Source organism: Ambystoma mexicanum, chromosome 7p, assembly GCF_040938575.1.
Source record: "Ambystoma mexicanum isolate Mex_15411 chromosome 7p, UKY_AmexF1_1, whole genome shotgun sequence".
Lineage (NCBI taxonomy): Eukaryota > Metazoa > Chordata > Amphibia > Caudata > Ambystomatidae > Ambystoma > Ambystoma mexicanum.
In genome coordinates, this window is record NC_090939.1 from 273,474,912 (window position 1) to 273,494,268 (window position 19,357).

The window sequence follows — 19,357 nt, forward strand, 5'->3', positions numbered from 1 at the left end:
TGCTAGGGTTTAGATTAGCTGATAGAGCGTTAAGGGTCGGTAATATAGCTGGGATCACTTTCTCTACAGTGATTCATTTTTTATTTCTGGTTAGGCAAGGTGGCGCTAGTGGAAGGGCCTAGGGTTAGGTCTGGCAGTAGCTAGGTTAAAGGACACCAGGGAATGGTCTGTCCAGGGTAAGGGCATTATAGATGAAATAGTGGCTGTACAGTTGCAGTCTGCTATCCAGTCTAATGTTCTTCCCTTCAGGTGCGTAGGCTTGTCAACTCTTTGAGTTAGGCCAAGTGCGTGAATGGTGTTGGCTACCAATGTAGCGTTGGTGTATGTGGTGTCATGGAGACCTAAGTTAAAGTCCCCAAGAAGGATTGATTGAGAGCAAGGTTTGAGGTTGTTTGTAGGTAAGTTATGGAGATCCTCTTCAAAGGTTCCTAGAGGGCCAGGGGGTCTATATAAAAGGTGAATGATAAGTGTTTGATTATTATTTAGTTGAAGTTTGGCAGATAGGGTCTCACAAGATTGAATCGATTGGGTGGGTACTAATCTGAGTGAAAGGCTTGTTTTAGAGATTATAGCGATGCCGCCACCTCTAGCACCTTCTCGGTCATGTCTAACTATCGTGTAGCCATTAGGGATAGCTAGCATGAGTGAAGGTCCTGCTGCATTGTGTAGCCAGGTCTCTGTGATAGCGAGAAAGTCAAGGTTGCCTTCTGTAATTATGTCGGCAATGTCTAGGGCATGGGCGACAAGCGATCTCACGTTAAGGAGTGCTCCGACAATCGTTGGGGTCTTAGTGACTTCTGTGGCTTGAGGGGGTAAAATAGTGGACATATTGGGTGTTTTTGACTTATTGTTCTGGGTTAGGCAAATATAGGAATTAGGTTGTGAGGGTCGTCTAGTATGGCTGGGTTTACAGACCTGCTTGAGGTTTATTTTAATGTTGGTAGAGGGCAGAGATCTGCGGAGGGGTTCATGCAGTTTAGATAGTCTTGCACGGAGTCTAAGGTTTCTACTAGGTGTATCACATGGGTGAGATATTGCGGTGGCTTTCTCAAGGGGCTGGTAGCTAGGACGTAAATATAGGTCAAGGGAGTTATCATTCAAGTGTACTACAGACGTCAAAGGTGGCAAGGGATTAAGTACGTTAACATCCGGCATGATGAGTAAGTGTAGGATAGTCCTCAGTAGGGTTGTGTAGATGGCTGGTAGATACATCGGTGTATAGTGGTGGCCTATCTAGAATACCATATTAGTAACCGGTACGTGTGTAGGCAATCAATGACTCCAAGGCAATTACTCAAGTAAGGGCAGCTAGGTAGGTACATGTACAGGTAATCAATGACTCAAAGGCAATTAATCAAATTGATCAAATAAGGCCGACTGGGTATGTACATGTGCAGGCAGTCAATGACTCAAAGGCAATTACTCAAATGTGGCCGGCTAGGTAAGTACATGTGCAGGCAATCAATAACTCAAAGGCAATTATTCAACTATGGCCAGCTAGGTAGGTACATGTACAGGCAATCAATGACTCAAAGGCAATTACTCAAATATGGCCGACTGGGTAAGTACATGTGCAGCATGCGAGTAATGACTCAGGGCAGTAGTTCAGATAAGGGCTACTATAATTGACAATACAGCTAAAAGGCATACATGTCCATATGGAGGGCAGCAAGGTTTGATAATCCACAATATAGCAGCAGATGCGTGCATGACCCAATGGCAGGGCAACAAGATATGACAGTATAGTTAGAGAATTGCATAGATGCTGATGCAGTAATTATTTAAATCAAACTGAAATTAAAAGAAATGGCACAGTCGTTAAAGGTATGTAATTAGTAGGTATGGTTGGGTCAAGGGTTTGCTTTTTCAGGAGGGGTAGTACCCACGATTCTTTCAGATTATTAGGGACAGTACCTGATGTGAATGAGGCATTAATAAGTTTGGAAATGAAGGGTGAGAGTTCTCTAGCAGCATCCTTGATAAGTTGTGCTGGGCATTGGTCGCCCTTACAGTTGGATGGTTTGAGTCCAAGTATGATCTTCTCCACCCCAATAATAGATACTTTGGAAAAGTTGAAGCGTGTTTCTTGTTTGCAATGTGGCAACGGCACTTTGTTAAGAGTGGACAGAGGTACTAGTGAGGCTTTCTTTTGGGCAATTTTAGTTTGCAGACTGGAGACTTTGTTAGTTAGTACATGCTGAACGTCAGTACACCAAATGTTGTCTTTGGTGCAATTTTCTTGCGGTAAAATGGGTCTTTCTAGTTCTTTTAAGATTGTGAACAGTTCTTTGGTGCTAGATTTAGACTGTGATATTCTATTTTTTTTATAGTCTCCTGTTTAGCCAGGATGATGCCTTTCTTGTATTGGGTTGAAGTGCTGATCAGGTTTATTTTATTTTCTGCTGAGGGTCAGAGCCTCCAGGCAGCTTCACATTTTCTTTTGGCTAGTCTTAGATTTTTTAGGTGTGGAGTGAACCATGTGTTGAGATGTTTTTTAGGTTTACTCTTCCTTAGTTTGAGAGGGGCAATATCGTCAAGGGCCATAGTCATAGCTTTGTTGTATTCTTCAACTAGAGAATTGGGGTCCATGTTATCAGGTAAGGCGTTAAGGTTGGGGAGTATTTGAGGAAGTATTTTGGCTACTGTAATGTATTTTTTGTTCCTTGTTAGAGTAGGTGGGCCAAGCAGGGTTTGAGCTATAGCTGTTTTGGTTACTAATGTGAATGACAGAAGATAATGGTCAGTCCAGATTTGAGGGACTATGGTAGTGATGGAGATATTACAATTGTAATCTGCATTCCAATCAAGGGATCGTCCTTTGTCATGTGTGGGTAGGTTAACTTTCTGGGTGAAGCCTAGTTCTTTCAGGATGTTAGCATTGGCCATGGATTGGGGATCCTTAGTATCGTTATAGCTCAAGATGAAGTCGCCTAACACTAGGGTCTGAGAGGTATGTTTTAAGTTATTTGACAAAGACATGGAGATATCTTCAGGGAAGGTTCACATCGGGCCTGGTGGTGTATATATAAGATGAATATTCAATTTTTGCGAGTTGGTAGTGGGAATTTTGACTGTTAGGCATTCGCAAGATTTCAAAGTAGGTGAAGTGGCTAATCTCATGGAGAGGTTGGTTTTTGCAATAATTGCTATTCCTCCTCCTCGAGAGACATGTCTGTCCACTCTCAGGATAGTGTAATTATCAGGGACTGCCAGAGAGAGGGCAGGGCCTGTGGCATCATGCAACCAGGATTCTGTGATGGCCAGGAAATCAGGGTTTTCTGTTAAGATGATGTCGGATATTTCAGTTGCGTGTGCAACTAGGGATCTTGCATTTATTAGGGCCCCTTTGAGGTTGGGCAAAGGGGTTTTTGATGCCTATAGTGAGTTGGATCTAGGAATGTCTATACTAGTATGGCTCACAGAGTTAGATTTGGGTCCTTTAGAGTTAGTCAGGCCTGTACTAGGCTTTGTGTATACTTTGTGGCCCTTTTCTTTAGGTAGTTTAGTCTATCTACTTTTTTTGCTGGTATTTCATACAGTTTGGATAAGCGTGCACACAGTCTGGTATTTCTATCACCAGTGCTACGAGGTACCTGTATGAAGGAGGGTTCTTGCTGTGGGCTAGATTTAAGAAATGTTGTAGCTGTTATGGTAAGATGAGTATGAGTGCTATTTAAAGTCATCGTAAAGGAGGGTATGATAGTCGGGATGGTAGCCTGTATTAACATGATAATAGGAGAGGCGAAGGGTAGCGTTAGCCACACAACCTTAAATATAGCACCTAGTAGGAGGCTATTGGGACATAGGAAGTGCATAGTGGCAGTGGGATGCAGGCAGTCAGTCCAGGATAGGCACAGTAGGTTGATAGTGGGCTAGCTCAAGAGCAGATGGCACAGATGCCAGTGGGCACAGTAGGCTAAGCTAGAATATTTCTAAGTAGACTCTCTGCTTCTAAAAGCTCCAGACAGAGTTAGGCACAGTGGTTAAGCTAGAATATTTCAAAATAGGCATTATGTCCTTCTAAATGCTTCAAATACAGTTAGGCACAGTGGGTTAAGCTAGAATAGTTCAGAATAGACATGATATACTTCTAAGTGCTTCAAACACAGTTGGGCACAGTGGGCTAAGCTAATGCAGGTCGAGATAGGCACAGTGGGATGGTGTCAGTGTCGGGTATAATTCTATACCACTATAATACCATAAAACCACACTATAGGAACTGTGTGATTAGGCACCTTTAACAGAGCATTGTGCAGACAGAAAGCTCGCGCAACATCAAGCAAAGGCAATTTGGGCCGGGAGAAGGCTTTAAATGCAGCACAGGGTGCATGCGAGGTTAGCTTGCTGAACTAACTACCATAGGGCTCCATATTAATGTAGGTGACAGGCAGATACATGGCTAGGCAAGGTCAGTGGCTGTAGCGATTAAGTCCCAGCAATATAATACATGTGGTGAGACAATAGACAGATACATGGGAAGCAGTATGATCTGAGAGATGAGGTGATTAATGGCAATCAGAGTAATGTCTTACCTCTCAAAGAGGGCGAAGTTCAATTTTGCCGGTGGGCAATCTAAGTTGACGTCCTTTGGTTTTTAAGCAAAGTGCAAGTCTGGCATAGAGTAGCACCGTTGCTGTCCGTCCCTGGACAGGTGCCTTGTATGTGGTGCCTTCGATGGGGTGCGGGCTTTCGCCTGCCGGTCCAACCTATTGGCAGAAGTAGCTGCTAAAACTGATTGGATCGGCGTCGCTGTAGTGAGGCAGGGCCTCATTCAAAGAGTGGCGTCGGCCATCTTGAAGCTGGTCTTGCCTCTGTGTGCCGGAGGAGATATATGATTGTAAATGCACATTCAAGTGTGCACTGGGCGAAATAAACAAATTGCAGAGATTGCAATTTAATAAGGGGCAGGGGAAGCCGCGGGTCTCCGACGAATGTTGCTAGCATTACATGTGCTTTAAATGCCCTGAATGGGCTTCCCTGGCATCGGTGATGTGCATCGGGTCATCAGGGAGAGCTGCTCCTGCGGTTCACCTGGCGAGGGGGGCCATCCAGGCTGGCGAGATGGGATAGTGAGGCCAGGCCAGGAGCCTTGTATGTGGTGCCTTCGATGGGGTGACGGCTTCCGCCTGCCGGTCCACCCTATTGGCAGAGGTAGCTGCTAAAGCTGATTGGATCGGCGTCGCTATAGTGAGGCAGGGCCTCATTCAAAGAGTGGCGTCGGCCATCTTGAAGCTGGTCTTGCCTTCGTGTGCCGGAGGAGATATATGATTGTAAATGCACATTCAAGTGTGCACCGGGCAAAATAAACAAATTGCAGAGATTGCAATTTAATAAGGGGCAGGGGAAGCCATGGGTCTTTCAGTATTCCCAGTCTATTGGACAGAGCATTATATTGTTCTTTTCCTGGGCTCTTTCCTCCGGTCCAGCTGCACATCAATCTCATTTTGTTCCTAGGTTCACCCGACACGCGGTGCCTAAAGAGAACATTGCAGTATCCCATTCTGATCCCCCTCAATCTAATCTGGATACTCTATCTGCTACCTTTTTGGCAGGGACTGATAGTCTAGCGCCCCTAAAAATCTAAATCCAGAGTGCTTCCCTCCGAGCCCTGGTTTTCAGAAGAACTTGGTTCTCTCCGACTCCAATGCAGGAAATTAGAATGCAAATGGCGTATTGGTTATGACCATGCCATAAAAAAATCCTTTCAGTTGGCGTTGCCTATTTATCATAAAGCCATACATACAGCAAAACGTGCATATTTTTCATCTCGTATGGAGACTTCCGTTAACCATTCTAAAGTGCATTTCAAGATTGTGTGGTCATTCTCTTCTGTTCCTAGTCCGCTGTCTGTGATGCCCGGTCTGCTTTTTTTGTAGAAAAAAATTGAGAAAATCTGTTCTGGTATTTCTATTTCCGGTTTCAGACTGCCTCCCCATTCTGCTACAGTGACTACCTTCTCACCCTCCACTCAATGGGCCACCTCCCCTCGCTTTACCATGGATGATATCTCCATAGCAGTTTCAAAGTTAAAATCCATTTCCCTGACGGACCCCATTGCTTTCGACATCCTTAAAGATATTCTGCCTTCTATCTTGCCTTTGCTTACATAAGCGGCAAATGCCTCTTTTCAAACTGGGCGGATCCCAGCCTCTATCAAGCATGCCTCAGTGATATCCTTATTGAAGAAACCATCGCTAGACCCCCTTATCCCTGCCAGCTTTTGTCCCATTTCTCTCATCCCCTTTTTGATGAAGCTCCCCGAGTCCTTAGCTGGTCCACTGCTTAGTGCTTTTCTTGAAGTCTTTTTTTCCCTCACTCCTCCCAGTCTGGTTTCAGACTAGGGCGTGAAACCAAGAGTGTTCTAGTCTGTGATGTGAACAATCTGGCACAGATCCAGGATCGGGGTGGCGTAAAGGCTCTACTTTTGCTTGAGCTCTCACCTGCTCTCATGGATTTCTTTGCATGCCTATGAAGACGATATGCAGATCCTGGCTCGCCTTCAACCGTCATCGACTAGCTCGGCTATCAGATTTAGGAATTGGCTGGAGGCCGTGGGGGAATGGATGGGGAGACATTGGCGTAAATTGAATGGTGATAAGACTGAGATGATGGTGGCAGGACCTCGGTTTCCTCATATTGAACCCTGGCTTTCTGTCCCTCTACTTTAGGTCCTTTTCCTTACTGTAGTCAAGGATTTGGTAGTGAAACTAACATCTTCTCCCTCTATGGAACCTCAAGTTGGTGTAGTCTGTCAGCGTGGCTAGTTTCATCTCAAATTGCTTCAAAAGGTCCTGCCACTTATGCCAGTGCAGTTTTGGGCACCAGTATTTTCTGCTCTGGTGGTCTCCTCTGTTGACTACTATACCTCTTTCTTTTTTTGCAGCCTGGCCATCTCCTGCGATGTTTGCAAGTTCTTCAAAATTGCGCTGTCCATTTGGGGACCTCTACTCGCGCTTCGCCCACATATCGCCTGTGCTTCGGAGGCTTCATTGGCTTCCGGTAGCCCAGCGCATTCAATTCAACGCATTATGTTTGGTTCATCGTGCCAATTATGGTTACGGTGCTGAATATCTTCAGACTAAATTTTATCCATATGTCCCTGGATGTGTATTGCGATCCGCAAATTACCTCCTTATCCACACTCCAAGGTTCAAGCGTAACCAGATCAGGGGACACCCCTTCTCCGTAGTATCTTTGTGGAACACACTTCCTTGTACTCTGCGAGCAATCCCCACTCATTGTTCTTTTCGTCAGGCACTGAAAACTCATCCTTTTGAGACCTCTTTTCCTCTCTTCTAAGTAGCACCAAAATACCTTTGTGGTGACCGTTGCGCTCTATACGTTCTGCAATCAATCACAACCATACCTCAAATTGACAAGACCAATGAAATAAACAATTCCGCTACAAAAAAACACCTTGCTGCCATATTGTGACAGCTACCGTTCACGTGGTTGAGGATGTCATCCATATAGAGAATGGCCCCCACTGCTTGCTTGCTGGTGCTCCTCAAACTCAAACTTCAGCACAGTGGGTAACACAATGTGCACTGTGCTCCAAGGGAAAAAGATTGCTGCGCATGCCACTTTATTGATATGAGAAAGAGGACAGAAGATCCTACTACGGGGCTTTGCTACCTGCGGCTCTCGAGGTTTGGGACTGCTATTCCACATGATCCCTCAACTTTGTCTGTGACGCTTAACTCTGATGGTAGCTGCAATCCAAAACATGTAGAGGGCCAAAATGGCTACCTGTCTTATTCAGCCATCAAGCATTCAGGAAGCAACAAAACAGTTTGTAATTTGTGAAACAATGTTTATCATCTTTTTACCATTAGCTGAAACCCAAGGGCATCTTATGTCTCTCCTTGCTTCCTTGTCAAAGCTTGCCAAGCACCATTTACCCCATACTTAGCACCATTATGTCCTTTGTTATGATAATTATAACACGCATGTACACAAGTGTTTCTAGGTGTGGAAGTCTGCAATATTGGGAGGAAGTCTGCAATATTACAAAACAGAACTCCTCGCCATGACTGCAGCTCCTAAGGGACTATCTGGTATAGTCCACAATTGATTCTCATTCCCTTTGGAAGGGAAATTCCAGTTTGTACAAATGAACAGCTCCTGCTCTTCCGATTTCCCAATCACCTGGAGTGTACTCAGGGCTCAATCTTATTGCCAAAGATCTTTAACCTGTGAATTGAGCCCATACTCCAAAGCAAAAATGTCAACAAACAACAGTATTATTGCAAGATACACGACTGCACCTCAGAATATATTCTGGCAAAATCCACCACCCCAGAATGTGCCTTTCCACCACCCAGTCCAAGAAGCCTTACCGCTGAATACAAAATAAAACTCAACCCCACCAAAAATAATACACCTTGACTGGAAGACATGCACCTTGGCTGCCTGACCCAGTACCTTAAAATGGGTGATAAGTCCCTAAAAGCCTGGAAATCATTTACCAAACACACACCTCTTCAGAGAAACTTCACCTGCTGATACCAACTGAACCCGATAACAAAAAAAAGATAAAGCCCTTTCTACCAGCAGCAAACTTCATGGCTACAGCCACAGCCCTTCCCACTTTCCAGATCGAAGGGGCACACCTGTCTCAAGGGGCTGCACAGTTCATCCTAGCTCTCTATGAGGAAAGCCCTCTACACAGTAGTGCTACTCTTCACAAGACACATGAAATAGGATCATACCTACCTTTAATGGATACATCACCCAGTAGGAACCACCCTTGAGACAGTCTACATCATGCACCAGGCACTCACACCCAGGACACCTGCCCACATTTCATTTATCATTTGCTGCGCAGCTTTGAACTAGAACGGAAGTCCCTCACTGCAAGAAAGCAGGAACTCACAAGCGGGCGGTTGCCTGCTATGCCTTCAGACAATGGAACTCGCCCTCCATGCAACACCTTTTATGTCACCCCCAAAAACCATTAAATCATAGTAGCTGGTCACAGATTGTCTTTAAGATACAGCATTGTGCTCTCGAAAGTACAGTACCATGTGCCACTAGCAGTGACACGCCACTGGCTTTAAAGTCTGTAAAACTATGCCCTGCGGAGTACCCTCAAACTCTCCTTCACTAGGTACAGCTCTCCCTTGCTTTCCAAGGGTTGGTAAAGACATCATAAATACCATTAACGAACACTGAATGGCAGCCCCACCATATACATTTACTTTCACTTACTGCTTGGCTTCAAAAAGTGCCAGGCGGGAGTTTGAAATACTTTGTCCTTATTAAGTGAAACGTGAATCACTCCCTTATTGTAGGGGATCAAGCTTTTAAAATATATTATATGAATCCAAATAATGTGTATACCAGTCAACATGCAACTAACAGCCATTCTCTACAACAGGTAATTTCCAAAGTCGTCCTAAATTTCTCCTAAAAGCACCTTCCCTTCAGAAATCCCACATGCCGTCACACAGTACATTTTTCAATATACCTGTGATGGCTAGTGGATATTTTGATAATGTATTTCTTGTTATCGGATGAGAACAAATATAGTTGCAGATTTCAATTATATACCTGCAAATTAAATTATATCTTCATTGAAAGGTAAGTGTAAGCCAGCAGGGTACAGGGATGCAGGATGCAAGTGGAAATCACAAACAACCGAGTTTGAAGTTTAGAGAGCCAGAGATGAGACTACTGAAGACACCATATTATATTTTGTATCAATATATTTTGTATCAGATTGGAGGTGAAGACCAGTGAGAGAAGGGCTTACAATGTATAAATAAGCAGATGTAAACCAGTGGTCACCTCCAGTTTAAAGAGCACATATAGTTTAATAATAGTTTCTGCTATGCTTCATCCTTCTAGGAAGCACAAAGTCGGTTGTTAACCATCTATGATGCTGTTTGTTAGCAATCTACTACACTGTCATTTAGTGGAAGTGATAAAAAGAGTTTAAAAGATTTCCCACATCTTTCACAGTGCCACATACTTTATAAAAAGGCGGGTTGCGCACCTCGAAGCACCTGCAAGCACTGTTTACTGTGCAGACCGGCTGGACGAACTTCCTCGTATGCTGCTGCTAGCAAGACCGCGAGCAAGAGGACGTCTTTGAATGCAACACTGTTGTTGCCTGGAGTGAGCGTCACCGACTCCGCCCCCAGGTTGTCCCAACCACTTCCTACCTCTACTCACAGTGCAGCCCACATGCGCGCGCACCTCGAAGCACCTGCAAGCACCGTTTACTGTGCAGACCGGCTGGACGAACTTCCTTGTATGCTGCTGCTAGCAAGACCGCGAGCAAGAGGATGTCTTTGAATGCAACACCGTTGTTGCCTGGAGGTGAATGCACGCTGAATTGGCTCTTATGTTGATATTACTGGACTTTTTGGACTCACGGACTCACGCCTATTGTTATCTACGGACTCTTTAGTCTGTTTATGATACCAAATAACCTTACTTATACTATAATCTCTTTTTGATTCTTAGTGAGCGTCACCGACTCCGCCCCCAGGTTTTCCCGACCACTTCCTACATCTACCCACAGTGCAGCGCACCTGCGCGCGCACCTCGAAGCACCTGCAAGCACTGTTTACTGTTCACAGGGAGCAGTGCACGGTGCATGGTGCTGGCCAATTATTTTGCTCGTCTACTGGTTTCACTGAGCGATATCCCTCCGCAGATTACCCGTAGTGAAACGAGCTGCAGTGTTGGGGCCTTGCTTGATAAGGGTGATTTTTGAGATAGTGTGCTTTCTGATACTATTGTGGATTTCTTTTTCATTCTGTATAGCTGGTTAGACTTGTTCTGATACTTTTTTGCACCAAGATGAAAGGCAAGAAAGTGAAATCTGGTGACATGATGAAAGATCCCCGTGCTGACTTTTTTACGGCAGTCTCGACGCGCAGAGCAAGCCTAGCGCGTGCAGCTGCACTCCCTCTCCCGCCCCCATGTATGGAGGAGGAGGAGTTGTTATTATGTGCGCAAGCGTGCTCAAACCAGCTAAAGTTAAATGACGAGCTTGAAAATAACTACTTGCAACCCAATGAAAGCTTGCAATTTCTTTTTGCAGAAGATCTGATAATTCACCCACAAAAAGATATTTTGAAATCTCTCTGGAATGAAATATCAGTGACCCATGTGGAATCGGATCTGGCCTATCAGTCTTTTGATGACACTCCTGTCTTTAAAACGGCCAATACAGATACTTTTCAACCTGAAAGCAATCCTAACTTCTCGGATGAAGTGACTGATGATACTCCTATCGGGATTGCGATTGACAAATCAAATAATACTGACTTATGTACATTGATGGGAATCTTTAACAGACTGATTCTGAGTGAACTAAGAAGTTATACTGAGCTGTTGACCCAAATAAATGCGTCCGTTCTTCAGGTCCCTCTGAAACCTAACAATATATTTTGTCACAATTCTATTAAGCCTTCAACTGTAATGAACAATGAAGGCACTATTAAGGGTGGTATAGAGGTCTCCGACTTAAGTGTCTCTGCGGATGTAGTAAAGATCTCTGCTGCAGAGACAATTACAATAGATGACTCACAGAGCAATGTGGATGTGCCTAAACCTAAACTTGATGGGATAGATACCTCGGGTAGCATAAAGGGAAATCAACCCCTTACTCCTTCTGTAAGTATATTGCCTAACGCAAATATATCCAAAAAAGACAAGCACAACTAAGAAATCAAAACCAAAAGAAAGATTTGTGCAAAACGTCACGGAAATACCTAAGAGATGTGATTTTAAAAATATGATTGACGAAGATCGACATGGGTTGGTTGGCAATAATGAGACAAGCAAAGAGAAGGTACCCTGCAGAGCAAATGAAGCTGTAGGACCGAATGATGTTTTGGAATCAGCTAAATCTGCTCTGCAGGATGGGTATACCGAAGCGGAAAACTCTATTGCTGACACCATGAAAAAGAAAATGGAAATTATTGATATTGCCTCACAGCTGTCTTCCTTAAAATCTGGCTTGGTTGACATTTTTGAGATCTTTAAAGCGAATGCTGCAGGAAAAACTGATGAAATTGTATCTAAAGAAACTAGGGATGCTGTGTTATGTAATAATTCTAATTCGAAAAACAATATGGTGAAACCTCCAGCTAACCTTGTCCCCACTTTAAAAACGAAAGCATTTCAGCTAACCCCCAATATTCCCCAGGGTGACATTTTGCAATCTGCTTGGAATGGTAACAATGAAATATCCAACTCTAGTCACCTGATACCTGAGCCATGTAGCAATGTACCTTCAGTTCCACCCAATGAACGCAGGTCCGAGGCTGACCCTGTTAAAGGCCAGGTTCACGACTTGACGTTTATAGTCGAACATGGTACTGATACTTTATTGCATAAAGAAGAACCTGGCAAGCATGGGAGTGTTATGGGTGCAGATGGTGAATTCTCTGTTAAACAAGATGAAATTGCAACTATTGTGAGAAAAATATTACATGATCAATTTGATAATAGGGAACACCATAGTTACGAACAAGAACCCCCTGACGAGGGGGTAAGGCAAACTCGAAAGGCGTACTAAAATGCTGAAGTGGTGGATGAAAGGCAAGATTTAAAGAAACCAGCATTGAGTGATTTACCTAGTCTGATAATGACCACATTATTTACTGAAGGCAAATAGATTTCGCTGAATCGCCCTTACATCCTTTCATTATTTGCCACTATTCCCGCACTAGCATTGATCTCATCACCCGATATTGTTCTTGTAGATTTTTTTCACAAACAAAGGTTGTATTATGTGTGCTTAGTAATTCCCTCACTGCTTGTTAGAAACTTGCTGTTGAAGGAAGCTGAGAACTTGCAGTGCAAAGGATTTGACATTTATCCATACACATATATTGACCCAAAACAGGACAGGAATGGTCTAACAACGAAACTAGGGGTTACCAGTACTAATGATCCAATAAAGCAAACACGGAAGGTTTTGACACTGAAAAACAGGAGTGCAGAGGACTAACACTTGCTCTTAGGGAGGCTATCTCGTCGCTCCATGCTCTAGCCAAACCTCTTTAGCACTACTGGTAAAACTTCTATTGCATGTTGGAACTCTAGAGGCCATGTGCATTTGTTATGTAATACTGCCGTTACAGACACCTTGTTATCTTTTGACTTGATTTTTTTGCAAGAACGTGGGCTACAACTAATCTAATTTGGGAAGACCACGATACTTGGCAACTACCTGCCACCAAAGGACCCAAAGGAAGGCCGATGGGGGGTTTGCTAATTGTATGTAAACATTCGTTGGAGGCAGGGAACACTGATGTATGGTCAATCCTGAAATTCTTTTTGGCAGTGACATGTACTTTGATAATTGGATGAAACCTCATTGATATATGTATTATCAATGTATATTGGAATCCTTTGAAATATAATGAGATGCAGCTGATTAAAGAACTAGCTGAAGTAACTGCAAAAATCGATGCTTGGCATGCTATAAAGGTCAACGGGTTGGTTATGATAGCTGGTGATTTAAATGCAGATTGTGATCTAGATAGTACAGAAATTGACGCCCTAATGTGCGGCATAAATTTGGTTGGCAAGTTACCTAGAGCTCCGAATGGTAATGCTAAATTAAGAGGTGCGATTTGGCTGAATTTCCTTGAAGTTATGGGGCTAGTGAAAATACCTAACTCTGCTCATACATGGAATGCTAGAGGTTGCAGCTCAATCCTTGACTACATCTTTGTCACTAACGGCTTGGATAAATACGTATCCAACCTTTTGGTGCAGAAAATGTCAACCAGCGACCATAACCTCTTGTCGATTTTCATAACACATACTGATGAAATAGAACATAATGTAACCTACAATCCAGGCCTGATTGCGAACATGACTGGCACCCGTATACGTTGGTCTTATTCCAATACAAAAAGATTTACATCAGTCTTACTAAAAAACTATATGAATATGACGCATGAAGAAAGTTCATATCATTTCGCATCGACCTCCTTTACGAATTACATTAACGAAATTTCCATTACTACATGTCATGATAAGAAAGCTACGAAACAAACCCATAACCATGTACACGCTTTCGATATTGACATTCTAAATCGGAAAAAACAGTTAAGACGAGACATCCGCCGCACCTTGAATGAAACATGTAGTGGACCAGAAAGGGAGAAGAAGTTAAGAGGTATTAAACAACGATATAAGAATTGGCAAATTTCTCACAGAGTGGCCAGGGACCAACTAGATGGTGAAAAAATTTTCGCTGTGATTAAAGGTAAAGATATCTCCAACTTTTGGCTGATCATTAATGGGATTCAGCTTACACAAAAAGAGATATTGCTTACCCTTCTCAGTCAAAGAACTTGGAAAGAGCATTTTCTTAAGATGTATGGTGATGATAGTGATAACGATATGTTCCCGGTTGCGAAAATCTCCAGATGGATTCTGGATATGTCTCCTACTAATATTAGTAGAATTATTGCTAAATCCAAAAAGTCAGTGGCACCGGGACCCAATAATCTATCTAACCAAATTCTAAAAACTGATGCGCAGTTATGGGGAAACATCTTGCATGTATTGTTTAATGACATCCTCACAACCAAGCTTATCCCGCACTAATGGAGACTGGCTATTGTGATCCGAATTTATAAAACATGGTCCTAGAACCTTGTCCGAAAGTTACAGGCCAATTGCGATCTCAGATCCTGAATATAAGATTTTTACCTCTATTATACTTGAAGAACTTGAAGATTGGCTCACCAGCAATGATATATTAGATGCTAAACAGATAGGAACAGATTGTGGCGGATTTATCTTGAAAAGCTTGCAATCCAAAACCCTAAAAAAGGCAGACTATGTTAACTTTGTAGCTTTGATGGATCTCTCTAAAGCTTTTGACTTTGTTGATAGACATACTTTATGGTCGATCTTGAGAGACCTACTGATTCCTAAACACCTATTGGAAATGATCATCGAGCTATATTCTGGCACAAAGATCAAGGTCAGACTCAACTCACTCGGGTGGCTCTCTTCAGAAATATCAATCTCTAATGGCCTAAAACAAGGTTGTAAGTTAGCTGCCACTTTATTTAATTTATACGTTTCTAAAGCTGCTGTTGCAATCTCGGGCAAAGGTTTGTTATCGCCTAAATTGGGAGAAACTGCGATAGAATGGTTAGCATATGCAGATGATTTCTTACTGTTAGATTGCACAAACATTGATTTGCAGAGATTGATAAATGCATTTGTTGTATTTACTGCTGGTTTACACTTGAAAATTAATGCTTCCAAAATGATAATTATAAGAATGGGAAAGCCAAAGAAAAATCAATCCTCTCTAACTTGGTTCTGTGAAGGTAAACGTTTGAAAAGTCAGGTTGCACTGAAATATTTAGGATACCACTTTACAGCTAATGGTGCTATCGCAATGATCAAAAGGCAGTTAGAAGTGAAAGCTGAGACGATACGGAGACAGATGTCGAAAATTGATGCTAAGTTCGGTAGATTTACGGCTACTCGTTGAAACATTTTTATACTATTTCCGGTATTCCAAAACTTACATATGGTTTAGAATTTTATGAGCTTGAGAGTACGGATTTTATGAAAAAACTTGAACGCAATATGTGGAAAGGTGTTTTATTTTGTATTCCTAAGTGTATTCCAATTCAAGCAATTAGATATGAATTTGGCCTTCAGTCTTTAGAATCAATTATTTTATGGAGAAAGATGCTGCTGTGGAGGAAATGTTTGATAAATAAGGCCACATCACTCTATATGATTGGAGCGAAAGACCAATCTAACGTTTTTTGCTTGAAATTGAAAATGGTTATTGAAGATAATTTGTAAAGGCAGGTGTTAAAATAGAGATGCTGATAAGGAATCCCTTGAAAGTAAAAAACATACTCCAATGTAATGATTGGCAACTGACTCTTGATTCGGTCCAGCAATCTAAAATGGTTAATCAGATACATTTGTGTTGGAAATTTTACCCTGTTCTTGAAACTTACCTGGAAAAATATCCTTCTCAGAATTTTAGAAACACATTCATGAGGTTCCGTTTCGATACTTTGAAAACAAACTATATCTTGAAAAGATGGAATCTCCTGAATGATGAATGGGGTTGGTGTAGATATTGTAAGAATGAAGGCATTCAGGAAACTCTGTTACATTTACTATTGCTATGCCCAGCACTATTAAAGCAACGTATACTTTGAACAATTTGTAGTACACTTGCACTCTGTTGACACCGAATTCTTATGGTATCAGATTAAGCATAATATCTCCACTGTTTTAAAACTTAGAATAATGGCATTTCTGAAGAACTTCTGTGACCTATCTTAAATGATCTGTATGACTCTTCTGATCAACAAGATGCATTGTTTTGCACCCTTCCTCATAAACTGTGAATTTTAACTATGTTTTTAATATGTCTGAAAGAATTAATTGTTATCGAAATGAATTATCTTAATCGTCCTATCTTTTGATGTATTCTAATGGTCTGTTTTACATAAATTGTCATTTTAATGTTGTTCTTAATATATTTGAATGAATTCTTATTGAACTTAATTGTATTAAATGTTGTAGCGTTTTCTGATGAACTATTTTTGTAAAGGTTTAAACAAACCATAAACAAATAAATAAATAAATAAAAAGGCGGGTCTTACAAGAGAGAGATCAATTATTTTGAAAAGAAGATTTCAAAATTGACTGCTCACAGGTGCAGCAAGACATAAAACAACAGAAAGCATGTTCATTATAAAATCAGTAGTAGTCACGTTTGCAGGAGCTATCTAGGCAAAACAAAATGTGATATGCTGCACTCATTGTAGTTTTCCTGACCATAGATTAGCCATCTTACCTGAACATATTCTGTCCACCTTTAACCTCTCATTGTAGATCTGACAAATTTCTTTTGTCAGATCGTCCAGAGATACTTCAACATTAGTCTCATACAGAAACTGGCTTTCGTCCCTGCATTTCACGTGCAGCAAAACCATTGTTGGGCTGAAGGACTCTAAAAAGGGATGCAAAAAAAAAAGTATACACGTAGGCAGAAAGTTACACATGGCTCTTCTTTTTTCTTTTTGGGGCATATGGTACCACTAATCACATTGCGAGAGGCTAATTTTGAGTATATCAAATAAGCTGTAACATTCTGTTCTCTTATGTATTGCCAGAAGATGTTGCTACTATATCATCAAAAAAAACATGTTCTTATCAAAGGGTAAATGGAAAGCCGACCCGACAATGTGCGTCTCTATGCAGGGTTGTTATGCGGGAACCTTAGATCTTTTCTTAAGCACCACTTGGCCTCTTCGACGGCCTAAATAGCGCCTTTACTCGCTTTATATAGTCCCCTTAACATAGGAAAACGTATAATAATTGTTGGATGCCCACGGACAGCGATGGGTTATGGTGCCGGGGCACCATACAGGTGATCATGGCTGGAAGGGGGAAGGAAATCACTCTATGGCTTGCCTGGGGAAAAGTGTATGCATGGAGTGTGGTGCTACACGTCAGGGGTAAAGGCTGTGAAGAGCTGTGTGCACAAGCCAGCAAAGAACTCCACCTTTCAGATATGTCACAGCGTAAGACATGCTGGAGAAGTCCGCAATGTTCTGTCTCAGGGCAGCCTCGCCTAACCTAGGAGCTTCTGTGCTGTTTATTTATTGTTGGTGGTTCAACCTCTTGGCAGTGGTGGTGGGTCACTACCGATAGGAATAGCTCATGTTTCATCCTGTTCCGCATGGATGTCTCGTGTGGGGCCTGAGGAACTGATCTCATAGCTCTGCTGGGCACTACAGGTGTCCGCTGTCACTCGACTCATGTCACAGTAGGAGCCCCTGTTTCTCTACTATGTACCCAGAATCTCGTTAGTTAAACCTTTTCTGCTCTACAACTCAGAGCGTCCTGTTGCCATGACAACCACTGTCTGAGGAGCTCGCGTGCCTAGGGTTTGGATCCCCGCACATAGCTCTGCAGACGCTATTTTAGAGTAGCCCTGCACTCATTGATACACATAACTATTCCATCTCACCTGGCTAAGGAACGATCTCTGCGTCAGCGAGGAACCAACAGCAATCTGACTGCTGCGTTCAACAACTGCAATGTCCAGGAACGGAATGTTCGCGATGAGTTCCTATTAGATGAACGGACCTAGCAACGTACCCTCGTCCAGACGCGTCCTATGGTCTTTCTTAATCGAGGCAGGTCACATGACCTTTCCCTTTTTCAGAGTGGCCAATGGGCTGAACTTCCTCTTGATCATTAACGAAGGAACGTTCCCGGGGTGGAGAGCGTCGTTGCACAGAGAGGGAATCGCAACTTCCAGATTCGGTGACGAACTGAGACGGACTGGGATAGGGAGGGGAGACCGAGGGAATCATGGAGGAAGGAGCGTGCACGGAGACTCTGGGGACTAGAAGAGAATGATGGTCCATAATTCTCTTCCAGTCCCAGAATCTCCGTGCACGCTCCCTCCTCCAGGGAAGCCTGTGTTGTGGCAGAGCAGTAACTGGGGTGGTGATCTGTCTGGTCGAGTGGCGGCTTCAGACGGTCTCGTGAGAGGAATTTGAAGGGATTAGAGGAGGTTGGATCGGGCTTTCGATTTTTGCCACTGAAGGACTGCGGATATAGTGATTCTGGATCTGAGGGGTTAGTCTGTTCCTGCTAAGAAGAGGGTTAAGTTGCCGTATGTGTCTAGGAGCCGTTCTCTTGTGGATCGGTGGGGGGTTGTCGATGGTGTCACTGTGTCTTCGAGGTACTCGGTGTTGGAGCAGGCCTGTTTTTTGACACCGGCGACTGCCCAGGGCGCAATTGCCTTAGTTTGTGCGCGATAGCTCTGGAAGCGTAGAGGCAGCAGGCGTTGCTTCTGATGTGCGTGCCCCGGCTTACCATACTCGCAGCTGTTGTGCCACTGCTTGGGTGCATAGAAGGGTTCGTGGTGGCTTTTGAACGGCAGCCGCAGTGTTGCCATATCCAAGTGGCTTTGGGCTTGTTTTTCACCAAAGTCGTGTATTTGTTTTCTGGTCACTTGTCGCGGGTTTTGTCCGTTTATAGTGTTGCTTATTATTGCACTTGTTTCCTCATAAGCACAACAATAAATAGTTCAGTTGCCCCTGCAGCTGTGACCAGCCACCCACCCCCATGGAGCACACAAAACTGCTAACGAAGGGCCATTAGTGCTTGCATTCTGATCGGAGGGTAGGTGCAGTGGGGTGTGGGTGGTTGCGTGCATTGTAGGCAGCTTTGCCTCTCTGCAGGTAGGTGTGTGTGTCCGAGGATTGGAGGGATAACAGAAGGGTCCTGGGTGATGCCAAGAGGTGGGTCTTTGTGCATGGCAGCTGCAGTCTCATAGTTGGGGGCAGTGCTTTAAGTGGAGCTCAGTTGGGGA

The 19,357-nt window shown here is 43.2% G+C and overlaps 1 protein-coding gene across 1 annotated transcript in view; it reads right to left on the reverse strand.

Annotated features, from left to right (window-relative positions):
• CFAP298 (cilia and flagella associated protein 298) overlaps nt 1-18,154 on the reverse strand; it is a 104,734-nt gene extending 86,580 nt beyond the window's left edge. Inside the window, exons 1-2 of the mRNA XM_069636344.1 lie at nt 18,002-18,154; nt 16,823-16,978 (exon numbers count right to left, since the gene is read on the reverse strand). Of these exons, the coding sequence (XP_069492445.1) occupies nt 16,823-16,961 (139 nt within the window). The 5' untranslated portion in view covers nt 16,962-16,978; nt 18,002-18,154. The remainder of the gene's footprint in view (nt 1-16,822; nt 16,979-18,001) is intronic.
• Nucleotides 18,155-19,357: the final 1,203 nt, after the last annotated feature.